The 14,281-nt window shown below is 41.4% G+C and overlaps 1 protein-coding gene across 1 annotated transcript in view; it reads left to right on the top strand.

Annotated features, from left to right (window-relative positions):
- Positions 1 to 14,281, top strand: part of crybg1b (crystallin beta-gamma domain containing 1b) — a 56,957-nt gene that overhangs the window by 24,369 nt on the left and 18,307 nt on the right. Inside the window, exons 5-12 of the mRNA XM_079817006.1 lie at positions 154 to 192; positions 398 to 516; positions 597 to 744; positions 1,859 to 1,998; positions 10,000 to 10,162; positions 10,720 to 10,850; positions 10,920 to 11,046; positions 13,847 to 13,992. Coding sequence (XP_079673132.1) covers positions 154 to 192; positions 398 to 516; positions 597 to 744; positions 1,859 to 1,998; positions 10,000 to 10,162; positions 10,720 to 10,850; positions 10,920 to 11,046; positions 13,847 to 13,992 — 1,013 coding nt within the window. The remainder of the gene's footprint in view (positions 1 to 153; positions 193 to 397; positions 517 to 596; positions 745 to 1,858; positions 1,999 to 9,999; positions 10,163 to 10,719; positions 10,851 to 10,919; positions 11,047 to 13,846; positions 13,993 to 14,281) is intronic.

Raw genomic sequence — 14,281 nt, 5'->3', positions numbered from 1 at the left:
CCGTTTTACATCATTGAATCATATTTTTGACTTCTGACAGGCCCAGATCTGGCAGATGTGGGCCGTATCTGAGCCGACACTGTTGTTGTGTGGGAAAATAATTACCTGCATTATTCTCCTAACCACAAATGGCCATGGCATTTTATCTTTCAGATTCCAACTGCTCGTGGAATCCATCGGCGTCCTGCAAAGGTAAGAGCCCTAACAAAAATGCTCAGATATTAGAAGCTGCATGCCTTGCTCTGTTTGCATAACAAGGGCCAAGTTTGTGGAATTTCATTTATGCTTTAAATAAGCACATCAACTGTAACTTGTTCTACCAGTCGTGCAATAATAAGTGCCCCCTTGCAAAGTCCACAAAGTGCTGGGATGATTAAATGCATCTTGTGTCCGTCAGATTGTGATATTTGAGCACCACGAGTTCAAGGGTCAGTCCTTTGAGTTCTACAGGGACCAGCCTGATGCTACACAAATGCAACTGTCCAGTGTCATATCTGTGAAAGTGGTCAGAGGATGGTGAGTACGCAAATACGCACCTCTATGGAGATCAATGTCTCAGTGGTTTAGATGTAATGGTGCGCTTTGGCTTGTTGCAGTTGGATACTGTATGAGAAGCCAGGGTTTGAGGGACGATGCATCGCTCTGGAAGAGGAAGGCGTTACCGAACTGCCCAATCAATGGGCAGAAGAGGGCGGAGAAACATCCACGCCTTTGGTCATTGGCTCAATTCGCCTGGCTATCAGAGTAAGTGACCGCTTGTCTTCTTTAAAAACCACTTCAGCTCTGCCAATATTGGGGTCCAATATTGCTTTCTTGATAACCCAATCCCTTTTGCATTTATGTGACATAGAAGATGATAATACGGTCTGAATTCAATCCCCCCAAAATGACCCCCCCTTGAGAAAATCATATGAATAATATTACATTTCATATTTATATCTCACAAACTCACACAAAGTCATATATCAAATGAAAGCTCTCACCCTCAAGAATATCATTGTGTGGTTTATTTCACCGCTCTAACATTTTACAGCAACATTATTATCAAAAGAATCACAAAGATGGAAATGACTCCTTTGAACAAGCAAAGACATGAGTCAAAGACATGAGTCAAGCTGCTATTGCACTTCTGGTTTGACCTAAACTGCATTTCGTTGCCTTGTACCTGTACTTGTGTAATGACAATAAAGTTGAGTCTAGTCTAATCTAATCTAATCTAATATTCCTGTTCGGATCACTTCCTCGTTGTGGAGCTACTACCCTAAAATGCTATATCAGCTCGTTCCTTAGGCTGTTTGCTTCAAAGTGAGAACATTTTCACATGTGTGTGAGCAAGCATGGCCAAACCACACTGTGATATGTCACCGATGTACTATTTGTCTGCAAATCCAGTCTCTTGTTTACAAATGAATCCGCGGTGAAGTGAAGCGAACAAACAGATTAATCTCCATAACTTTTTTTGGTAAGGAGATATCAAGAAAATATTTTTCCCCCTGTTTAATGACAACTAGTGGAAACTTTCTGAAGGGATACTGACCAAACAGATTAAAAATGATAGATTTTCAAATAACAAATTAATTTAAAAAATAATTAAAATATGACTTTTTATATATTTTTAGCATAAAATTGTGAATATATACAATAGAATGTATGCAATGTTCCACCACTGTGTTAAAATATAGAGTGTTTTCTGTACATAAGACCATTTCTATCAATTTACTCCAATGTATGTGGGTAGATCGCTCTTTTAAATTCAGATATGCCTTATTCTCTAAAATATGCAAGCATTCTGAAGTGGTCAAAAGAAACTGTAGTGACCGCTGTGTGTGTGTGTGTGTGTGTGTGTGTGTGTGTGCAGGACTACACTCCTCCCCGGATTGAGCTGTTCACCGAGCCCGCTGGCCGGGGCAGAAGCTCTGAGTATGTGGATATCACAGAGGAAGTGGGCAGTTTCAGCCTTCCTCAGAACACCGGCTCTATCAAAGTCCACAGCGGTCTGTAAGTTTACAAACACGCCCTGATCAGACCTTGAACGTTTCCTGAGGTGTGTGTTTGGACACTGTTGTTGGATGTGTGTGTGTGTGTGTGTGTGTGTGGTCAAGTCATGCACATCTTTACTATGTTCTTACCAGTGCTCGAAGTGGGGCGGTACTCACCTCTACATTTTACTCTTAAAGGGTTAGTTCACCCAAAAATGAAAATTCTCTAATTAATTACTCACCCTCATGTGGTTGGACACCCGTCAGACCTCCGTTCATCTTCAGACACAAATGAAGATATTTTAGTGTAAATCTGATGCTCTGAAAGGCCACTTTACACTCTCAAGACCCTTAAAAGACACTAAAGACGTCGTTACAAAGTCCATCTCACTACAGCGGCTCTACAATAACTTTATGAATCGGCGAGAATAGTTTTTGTGCGCAAAAAAACCCCTAAATAACGACTTATATAGTGATGACGATTTCAAAACACGGCCTCATGAAGCTTCGAAGCGTTATGAATCAGTGAGTCGATTCAGCGGTTTGGCACACGATCCGAATCATGATTCGACTCACTGATTCATAACGCTTCGTAGCTTCATGATGTCTTGTTTTGAAATCGTCATCACTATGTAAGTCGTTATTTAGGGTTTTTTTGCGCACAAAAACTATTCTCGCCGATTCATAAAGTTATTGTAGAACCGCTGTAGTGAGATGGACTTTGTATCGACGTCTTTAGTACCTTTTAAGGGTCTTGAGAGTGAACCGTGCATTGAGCCAATGGAGGCCTTTCAGAGCATCAGATTTACACTAAAATATCTTCATTTGTGTCTGAAGATGAACGGAGGTCTGATGGGTGTCCAACCACATGAGGGTCAGACATTAATGACAGAATTTACATTTTTGGGTGAACTAACCAAAGCGTACCTGCACCTTTTCTTGCGTACCGCTACTTCTCGCTTTTATAACGGACGCCCAAATGTTTAATTAAGAGGCGTGCGAATCACTGTAGGTGCGTTCATCAGCGCGCTCCAAAAGCCTTGTTTATACTTTAGGCAGACTTTATCTTATTCCTCGTATCCCCCAGAGTTAGATAAGTCCATACACACCATTCTCATCTCCGTGCCATAACTCTGTCTGACGCACCCACCGCTAGCCTAGCTTCGCAGAAAGACTGCAGGTAAATGGCTCCAGCTAGCCTAGCTTAGCACAAAGACTAGAGGTAAATGGCTCCAGCTAGCCTACTGCTCAATCCGTGACAAAATAACGCCAACATTTTTCTATTTACATGTTGTGATGTGTGTAGTTACATCTTGTACTAAGACCGACGGAAAATGAAAAGTTGCGATTTTCAAAAGCGATATGTCTAGGAACTATTCTCTCATTCCTGCGTAGTAATCAGGGAACTTTTCTGCCGTACCATGAGTGCAGCGGCGCAGTGATATTACGCAGTGCGTTATTCCTAGCCATATCGGTCTAGAAAATCACAACTATTCCTTTTCCGTTGTCCTTAGTACACGATGTAACTATACACATCACATAAATAGGAAAATGTTGGCGTTATTTTGTCACTTATTGAGCAGTAGGCTAGCGGAGCCATTTACCTTCAGTCTTTGTGCTAAGCTAGGCTAGACTGGAGCCGTTTACCTCTAGTCTTTGTGTTAAGCTAGGCTAGGCTGGAGCCATTTACCTCCAGTCTTTGTGCTAAGCTAGGCTAGCTGGAGCCGTTTACCTCCAGTCTTTGTGCTAAACTAGGCTAGGCTGGAGCCGTTTACCTCCAGTCTTTGTGCTAAGCTAGTGTAAGGTGGAAAATAATCAAAGATATTTGAAATGGAACAAAATCCTCTGCTTTGCTGTTAACCGCCATCGTCGTGATCAAGATATTGAAATTGACTCGACCCCTTCCCCCTTAACGCCATCAGAAGGGCCAGGTTGAGTTAGAAAGACAAAAGAATGATTGGCCGGCTGGCCAACAGGTTTTCGCACCTTTGATACAATGGGGGAAGTTTTGTCTGATTGGTTATTTTCAAATGTCTCACGGGTTGGTCTGATTGGTCAGTTTTACAAGAGTCAGATTTGAATTTGGTGACATCAGGGAAGAGGATAAAAGAAGATTTCATCTGTAGCTCGCTCTCTTTGGTTTCTCTGGCTTTCTCTGGAGAGAGCTGTTCTTTAGCTCTCTCCCTTTCTCTCTCTCTCTCTCTCTCTCTCTCTTTCTCTCTCTCTATCTCACAGGTAACATTCTAGGCAGAGGCCTACAGAGCATAATTAATGGTTTATGTTTTACATTTATTTGAAACGATTTTAAGTGTAACCATAACCAGAATTTGTGTTTCCTTTTAGAAGAGATTTATGTCTATGATGTAATTGACATTTTACATTTACTTGATTGTTAATAAATTGTTACATTTTGATCCTTTCTGAATTAATCTGTAATTATTAACTATCTCCAATGTGGAACGTTATAATTGTAACAAAGGGTTAAAACGGAACGATCAAATGTATGATTAACTACCAAATATAGATGACCAAACAACCGGTTGGGATTCTCTTCTAAATGCGACCACTTTGATAAATGGAGTCAGATAAAGAATATTATAATCAAATCCATTCTTCCAGCTGAGACACTGAACGCGTAAGGCCTTCACCGCGGTTCGCTACCGATCATTGGAGCGAATTCATGCGGTCTTACACTAGGCTAGGCTGGAACCATTTACCTCCAGTCTTTGTGCTAAGCTAGGCTAGCTGGAGCCGTTTACCTCCAGTCTTTGTGCTAAGCTAGGCTAGCTGGAGCCGTTTACCTCCAGTCTTTGTGCTAAACTAGGCTAGGCTGGAGCCGTTTACCTCCAGTCTTTGTGCTAAGCTAGGCTAGCTGGAGCCATTTACTTCCAGTCTTTGTGCTAAGCTAGGCTAACGGTGGGTGCGTCAGAGAGTTATGGCACGGAGATGAGAATGTTGTGTATGGACTTATCTAACTCTGGGGGACACGGTGAACAAGATAAAGTCCCAAAAAGTTGGTGTGTTCCTTTAAACTGCAATTCATCGACTGGCCACTAGAGAGCGGCTCCAGAAGGAGCAGAATCTCATTGAGCTCATGTTAAAATGCCCAAATTTACAGCAGAAGAACACATGTTTACAGTCTGGGACAAATTGTGGTTTTGGTCTATACGGCTAATTTTGCCCTTCATGACGACTGTGAGGGGGTGAATGTTTTTATAACTAATTCGTTTACATTATATAAAGCCTTATGGTGCGTTCACACCGGACGCCAATGACGCGTTTCGTGCTAGTGATTTGCATGTTAAGTCAATGCAAAGACGCAAATAGACATTCTGTGGCGCGAATTACATGATTCGCGCGAATGACACAGCCCGAATTGAGCGTTTGTTGTGAAGAGAATGTCACGCGCGAATGAAGCGAGTAAACTCAAAATGTTCAAGCGTCCAACTATGCGCGAATAGCACGATTTATTTGCGTCATTCGCGTCCGGTGTGAACGCACTGTTAAAGTTCTGCATAATTAAGGGCGTGGCCACTTTGAGTGACAGGTGGATTGCCGTTTATCTGCTGTCTGTTAGTCATCGCCTCAGCTCCGCCCACGTCCCGCCTCTTTGCTCCTTTGAGCAAACTTTCCCTTGAGCTTTTGATATAAAAGGTCATCGTGATATAATAATATCCTGTAAGTTCGGAAATGAAAACGTCCTTGTTAGTCAAATAAAAGCAAACGAGGGATCCGTGTGACATCAGAGAGCCACAAAACGCCGCCTCAACAGAACGCCTAATTCTGTAGCCCCGCCCACAGATTCGCACATGACATGTAATAGACCTACGTGGCTCTAAACCGGATCGAGCTACCAAGCCATAAACATGCCGTTGAAGATTACAAAATAGTAATCCAGTTCGGATTCCAATATCAGGAATGCGGTCAAACTTTATTTTTAACCCTTAAATGCATGACTGTTTTGCCAAACATTCTTACATATTGGGGTTTTTAGCGACCCGGATCTATATCTTGCATGGATAGATCTATTCCTGTCGTGATAATATATAAAACTCCTGATATTTGAGTAACAATTACAGAAGAATAAAATAAAACATATTTCGTTACCTTTTGAAGTTTGGAAGGGTTCAGTTCGAGCAGATGTTTTATACCATCATCACTGTCCTCGTCAGAGCTCATGTCCCAGTACATTCTGCATTTCCCTCATATTCGCCATCTCACGCATATCCTCAAAACTTATTTTCAAAGTCTTCAAAATAAATATTTTGATCACTGACAGCTTCCTTCACCAGATCGATCATCAAGTGACAGTGACACTAATATTTGATTGCGTTCAGTGCTGTCTCTGCAGCAAATCACTGAGCCATTTCAAGTTTTGCAGATTATATATATATATTATTGTTTCGTTATCTGTCTGAGGTAAATATGAGTGAAACGTCACTTCATCATTGTGTATCAGACATTGTCACCTTGTGGAATAAAGGTGAATTGCACTAATTTCGTCATTATAGATTTATTTATTATTGTGCAGATAAAAAAATGCGTACAATCTTACACACCTCGGGTCGTTAGCGCCCCTATACAATTTTGACAAAAAAACTAGTGGAAAAACAGGCATTCAATTATAATTTGTTTATTTTTTTCTTGTTAAATTGTTTAAAATGGATTGATTGAGGAATACTAAAAAGGTTGATATCTAACTTTAAAAAATGAATGAGGAGGAAGGTAGTGAATGATGTCTCGGGTCGCTAAAGACCCAAGGTATGCATTTAAGGGTTAATAATGTAAGACGTTGCGCGTTTGTTCGCTTCATTTCACCGCGGATTCATTTGTAAACAAGAGACTGGATTTGCAGACAAAATGTTTTACAGTCTATGACGACCGCACCCTCGCGCTCGTGCGGACGCGTCGAGAACAAACAAAGATTTGCATATCGAGCCGTATGCGATGCTGATGATAAAATGTGCGTCCCATTTGAATTCTATTGAGAATGTAGAAAAACACGACGGAGAAAGTCGAACATTTTAAACTCATGATCGTTTACTAGAGTTTATCACGTATTTATTGTGGTCTTGCTTTGTAAATAAACCCTTATTGTAACAAATGCTATAGTTAAACAATTACAAGAACTATATGTTAGTTTAAAGGCTGAGTACAAGTTAGAAAGAGTTTTAACTTGAGTTATTGAGTTAAAGATCCCCCCATAACCACGCCCCCAACAAAGCCACGCCCCCTCTAGTGGGTACCGGCACATTATTTTTTCCACTTCAAGCACTGCTTCTTACTAGGAATGTGTGTTATGATTCACTTCCTGTTTATAACAGGGTGTTGATAAAGCAGAAAGAAATCCCCAGAACACCCTCATAGCATGATAACCAATCTCCACTCTCACTGTAGAAAGTGTGGATCTGTGCTGAGAGAGTGGCAGTGTTGTGGAAGGTCGCTTTGAAAACATAACCTCGAGAGTCCTGATGATTCATGTGTGTGTTATGCTTTATGAGGGTGTTTGAGTCAGAGGCATTAGTCACACAGCGCCATATAAACAACATCACAAGCCACATAACCCACCACTGTAGGGCAAAACGTCTGGGTTCAGTGGGAAAATAGGAATAATTCTCTGCTAACTTGGCTTGACAGAGCCTTGTATAAAAGTTTGAACTTAAAAACACATTGCCAGCATGAATTTGTATGTTGCTAGCATGATTAGCGTGTTGTTAACACGTTGCTACCGTGAATTAGCATGTTGCTGCCTTGCTGACAATATTAAAAATGTTGTAAGCTTTTTTAACATGTTTTGCTTACATGATTAGTATGATTAGTATGTAAAAACATTGCTAGCATGATTTAGCTTTTTGCTAGTGTGTAGCATTCTTTAAAATGTTGATAGCATGTTGCTAACATGGTTTAACACATTGCTAGCATTATTTAACATGTTGCTAGCATTATTTAGCATTTTGCAAGTGGGTAGCATTCTTTAACATGTTGATAACATGTTGTTAACATTACTTAACATGTTGCTATCATTCTTTAACATGTTGCTAGCATTATTTAACATTTTGCAAATGTGTATAACATTCTTTAACATGTTGATGGCAAGATTTAGCATTTTGCAAATATGTAAAGCATTAATTCACTTATTTGCTTTAACATGTTAATAGCATTTTGTTAGCATGATTTAACACATTGTTAGCATGTTTTATCATTTTGTTAACATTAGAATTTTGCTATCATGAATAAGTATGTTGTTACCATTACACATTGCTAACATGTTTTAACATGTTGCTATCATGATTAGCATTTTGCTAACATAAATTGACTCGTTGTTACCATTGGTTTAGCATTATTTTGCTAGCATGATTTAACATATTGCAAACATTTGTAACACTTTGTTATCGTTAATTACCACAAAGCTAACATGAATTAGCATGTTGCTAGCATTATTTGACACATTGTTAACATGTTTTAGCATGTTTACAAACATTAGCATGTTGTTAACATGAATTAACATTTTGTTAGCGTTACACTTTGCTAACATGTTTTAACCCTTTGCCATGATGATTATCATTTTTATAACACAAATTAAAATGTTGGTAACGTGATTTAACAAATGCTGAATCTGCTAGCATGAATTAGCATTTTGCTAGCATGATTTTACACATTGTTAACTTGTTTTAGCATGTTATTAACATTAGCAATTTGCTAGCATGATTTTACATATTGTTAACATGTTTTAGCATGTTGTTAACATTACCATTTTGCTAGCATGAATTAGCATTTTGGTAGCATGATTTGACACATTGTTAACATGTTTCAGCATGGTTGCAAACATTAGCATGTTGCTAACATGAATTAGCATGTTGTTAGCATGACACTTTGCTAACATGTTTAGCATTTTGGCTCACATGTTGAGGCATTTTTCATTTTACTATCATGATTAGCATTTTTCTAACACAAATTAACATGTTGCTGGCATTATTTTACACATTGTTAGCATGTTTAACATGTTGTTAGCATTATTTAACATGCTTGACATAACATACATACACAACATGACATACAAGTGCAAAAATGAGCTCCTTTTTCCAGCTTATTAATGGTCAAATACACTCAATGCCCCCCAAAAATGTCTCAATACCCCCAAAAAATGTCTCAATGCCCATCTTCTTGAGTATTAACGTAAACACAGTCGTAACTAGTTCAGGAAGAGTGTGTTACAGGAATCCATGCGTGCATCGGGTCTTAAAGGGACCGCAGTTATTTATTATTCAAACTACAAAAAGACAAACGATCACTTGCTGCTCTTGACTGATTAACTTGTGTAACTTTTTACAATGAAGATTATCCAATGTTATTTTAAATTTGATTACTTTGCTTTTTATATATATTCAGTGTCTTACCTGAATACTGTTAGACCTACCTGAAAAAATAAAGCAGTCTATTTAATTTGTATCTTTATTCTATTGTATTTATTTATGCTATTATTTGTAATTTGTTCTTATTTTATTACAGTTTACTCGTCTTTTTAAATTCAATTTGAAATCAAGCTTCCTTGTGCTGTATGTAAGCTATTGCAACACAATTAGTTAGTAAATATTTGTGAGATAATTGTAATGGTAATTGATCAAAGTTTATATATGAGAAAAAAGCTTTATCATATAAAGTGATCTCTAAGAAGATTTTTTTTTATTTCCTCGACTTTCAATAGACGGACAAAAAATATCTGTTTGACAGTATATGCAGCGTTTTTTCCCTGTGGTATTGAAAATGGTTTCGAATATCGATACTTTTTTAGGTATCGTATCGAAGTTAGAAATTCCAGTATCGTGACAACACTAGTGTGTGTGCGTGTTAAACAGAGACTTACAGAGAATTACAAAGAAACAGAGATGTAAACATTCTTAAAGGGACTACTCTGGAAAAGAGCTGCTGGTGGAATGTGAGCAGGAATAGAAAGAGAAAGTAAACGGTTGCTCTGCGATTGGCCGGCTGATGATTGACAGCTGTGGTTTCTCGTCTGCAGGTGGCTGGTTTACAGTGATCCAGGTTTCCAGGGTCTGCTGGCAGTGATGGAGGCCGGAGAGTATCCGTTTCCCGAGGACTGGGGTTTCGCGGAGCCGATCGTGGGCTCGTTGAGGCCCCTGCGCATGGGCCTTCCCAAAGTGGAGAACCCGACCGCAGTGAAGGTGTGTTGGGGTAGAGCCCTGCATTTGGGCCCGAGCCCGACGGGCCCCGACTTTTTTACGCCCCTAGGGCCGGCAGAGGTGGACAGTAACTAAGCACATTTACTTGAGTACTGTACTTAAGTACACTTTTTGAGTATCTGTACTTTCCTTGAGTAGTATTTTTTCTGGAAACTTATGACTTTTACTTCACTACATTTGAAAGACAAAATATCGTACTTTTTACTCCACTACATTTCTATCAAGGCCCTCGAAGTAGAAAGTCGTAGCCGCTTTGAAAGTCAGTGGATGATTTGTGTTTTTTTGTGTGCAGGCAGCCTATCAGTAATCACTCTTGTAGGATCACATGAAGTTAAATGATTTGAGAAAAACAAAACTGAACTATTTTAATGGCTGCAACTAATGTGTAATAGGGAGGATTAAAAAAAAAACACGGGCTCCAGTCGGACTCGGGCTGATCATTTAGATGAGCTGTTGGGCCGGGTTAGGGCCTAGTTTTGTTGGGGCTTCAGCGTCATCTCCAGCTTTACACTGACCCTTCATCTCTCGCTCTCTTCCAGGCCGTGTTGTACGAGCGGGCCGGTCTGCAGGGCCGCGGCGTGGAGGTGCAGGGGGACGTGTTTTCCTTCAGAACCGACCCGGACCATCACGGATTGACCTGTGTGGAATCACTGAAGATCCTCGGAGGCCTGTGAGTCCTGATAAAGTCACACCCTTTCCAGTACAAACATGCAGTCGTTTGACGAATGCTTTACTCCAGGTGGGTCGGATATGAGCGCGAGGGCTTCGACGGGCAGCAGTTCCTTCTGGAGGAGGGCGAGTATTTAGACTGGAGAGACTGGGGCGGGACGGGGCAGAAGCTGCTCTCTCTGCGGCCCGTCCTCATGGTGAGTCTCTACAGGGTTATTATCCTTAACTAAAACTGTTAATATATGCCGAAGTCATGTTTGTGAATGTAAAAGATGTTAAAAATCAAATAAAGTTATAGCCTCCTAGAAGAACGAGTCGATTGTGAACTTCCTGAGACGAGTCGTCGGTAATTCAGTCTCACGTGTAACTCATTTGCATAATCCCCGCCTCTGGTTCTTGATTGGCTGAACGGTGTCTCTTTGCCCCGCCCTCAAACACTGTAGTTGTAGCCGATGCCATCGTTACCGTTCGTATCACTGTGTATCAAGAGTTGAGATTGAGATATGCTAATGAGCGTTTGGTTTTCGACCAATCACAACAGACTGGGCCATCTGACCAATCAGAGCAGAGCAGGGTCTCGGAAAGGCGGGGTTTAGAGAGACTCAATCCTTATTGTCTCCTCCCTGAGACGTGTCGTCAGTTATTCAGTCTCACTTCCTGTTACAAACCTACGACAAACAATGTAGCTAATTTGCATAATCCTGAACGATTGGCTGAACGGCGTCTCTTTGCCCCGCCCTCAAACACTGTAGTTGTAGCCAACGCCATTGTTACCAAGAGCTGAGATTCAGATATGCTAATGAGCGTTTGGTTTTCGACCAATCACAACAGACTGGGCCATCTGACCAATCAGAGCAGAGCAGAGTCTCGGAAAGGCGGGGTTTAGAGAGACTCAATCCTTATTGTCTCCTCCCTGAGACGTGTCGTCAGTTATTCAGTTATTCAAACCTACGACAAACAATGTAGCTAATTTGCATAATCCTGAACGATTGGCTGAACGGCGTCTCTTTGCCCCGCCCCTCAAACACTGTAGTTGTAGCCAACGCCATTGTTACCAAGAGCTGAGATTCAGATATGCTAATGAGCATTTGGTTTCCGACCAATCACAACAGACTGGGCCATCTGACCAATCAGAGCAGAGCAGGCTCTCGGAAAGGCGGGGTTTAGAGAGACTCAATCCTTATTATCTCCTAAAAAAGAAAGAGTCGATTGTGAACTGCCTGAGACGAGTCGTCAGTAATTCCAGTCTCACTTCCTGTTTCAAACCTATGACAAACAATGTAGCTCATTTGCATAATGCCCGCCTCTGGTCTTGATTGGCTGAACAGCGTCTCTTTGCCCCGCCCTCAAACACTGTAGTTGTTCCATCATTACTGTTCGTATCACTGTGTATCAAGAGCTGAGATTGAGATATGCTAATGAACTTTTGGTTTCCGACCAATCACAACAGACTGGGCCATCTGACCAATCAGAGGAGAGCAGGCTCTCAGAAAGGCGGGGTTTAGAGAGACTCAATCCTTATTGTCTCCTCCCTGAGACGAGTCGTCAGTAATTCAGTCTCACTTCCTGTTACAAACGTATGACAAACAATGTAGCTAATTTGCATAATCCCCACCTCTGGTCTTGATTGGCTGAATGGTGTCTCTTTGCCCCGCCCTCAAACACTGTAGTTGTAGCCAACGCCATTGTTACCAAGAGCTGAGATTCAGATATGCTAAGGAGCGTTTGGTTTCCGACCAATCACAACAGACTGGGCCATCTGACCAATCAGAGGAGAGCAGGCTCTCGGAAAGGCGGGGTTTAGAGAGACTCAATCCTTATTGTCTCCTGCCTGAAATGAGTCGTCAGTAATTCAGTCTCACTTCCTGTTTCAAACCTACGACAAACAATGTAGCTAATTTGCATAATCCCCGCCTCTGGTCTTGATTGGCTGAACAGCGTCTCTTAGCCCCGCCCTTAAACACTGTAGTTGTAGCCGATGCCATCATTACCGTTCGTATCACTGTGTATCAAGAGCTTAGATTTAGATATGCTAATGAGCGTTTGGTGTCCGACAAATCACAACAGACTGGACCATCTGACCAATCAGAGCAGAGCAGGCTCTCAGAAAGGCGGGGTTTAGAAAGACTCAATCCTTATTGTCTCCTGCCTGAAATGAGTCGTCAGTAATTCAGTCTCACTTCCTGTTACAAACCTATGACAAACAATGTAGCTCATTTGCATAATCCCCGCCTCTGGTCTTGATTGGCTGAATGCCGTCTCTTTGCCCCGCCCTCAAACACTGTAGTTGTTCCATCATTACTGTTCGTATCACTGTGTATCAAGAGCTGAGATTCAGATATGCTAATGAGCATTTGGTTTCTGACCAATCACAACAGACTGGGCCATCTGACCAATCAGAGCAGAGCAGACTCTCGGAAAGGCGGGGTTTAGAGAGACTCAATCCTTATTGTCTCCTCCCTGAAACAAGTCGTCCGTAATTCAGTCTCACTTCCTGTTACAAACCTACGACAAACAATGTAGCTCATTTGCATAATGCCAGCCTCTGGTCCTCATTGGCTGAACAGCCTCTCTTTGCCCCGCCCTCAAACACTGTAGTTGTTCCATCATTACTGTTGGTAATCGTTAAGCACGTTTCTGCTTAAAACAAGAGCTAATATCTGCCAATGGAGTCAAAATAAACTCATTTAGTTATTTATTCCTCTTTCATTGTGTCCTGATTTATGAATGTTTATATATGTGTGCCAGAGAACGAGACAGAAACACTGTGTTCTATTTTAATGTATGTTTTGCACATTTCTAATTATTATCAAAGCAAGACAAACACGAGCACGAGCCAAACGACGCGTTACACAACCTCCGTCACACACACCTGCCGTGTGTGTGTGTGTGTGTGTGTGTGTGTGTGTGTGCGCTCCCCGGACGCACAATCGCAGGAAATGCCAGACGCTTCACCTCCTCTAATCTGAGGCCGGCTTTGATTCGCTTGTTTTGCAGGACTTCTCTTCGCCTCACATGAAGATGTTCAGTGAGCTGGACTTCTCAGAGCGGGGCGTCAACATCGACCTCCAGGAGCCGCTGGAGAACCTGTGCGACACACACTTCGGCTCACACACCGGCTCCATCGAGGTCCTGGCAGGAGTGTGAGTCTCTGCTTCATTCAGCCAATAGAGACAGTGCAGACATGCGTGTGTGTGTGTGTGTGTGTGTGTGTGTGTGTGTGTGTGTGTGTGTGTGTGTGTGTGTGTGTGTGTGTGTGTGTGTGTGATACAATCACACACACACACACTCACACTCACACACACACACACACACATACAATCACACACACACATAATCACACACACACACACAATCACACATAATCACATACAAACACAATCACGCACACACACACACACTCACACACACATATACAATCAAACACAAACA

The sequence above is a fragment of the Gobio gobio genome, assembly GCF_949357685.1.
Source record: "Gobio gobio genome assembly, chromosome: 5".
Classification (NCBI taxonomy): domain Eukaryota; kingdom Metazoa; phylum Chordata; class Actinopteri; order Cypriniformes; family Gobionidae; genus Gobio; species Gobio gobio.
The sequence above is the reverse complement of the archived record's forward strand: the minus strand, read 5'-3'. Positions and strand labels throughout refer to the sequence as shown.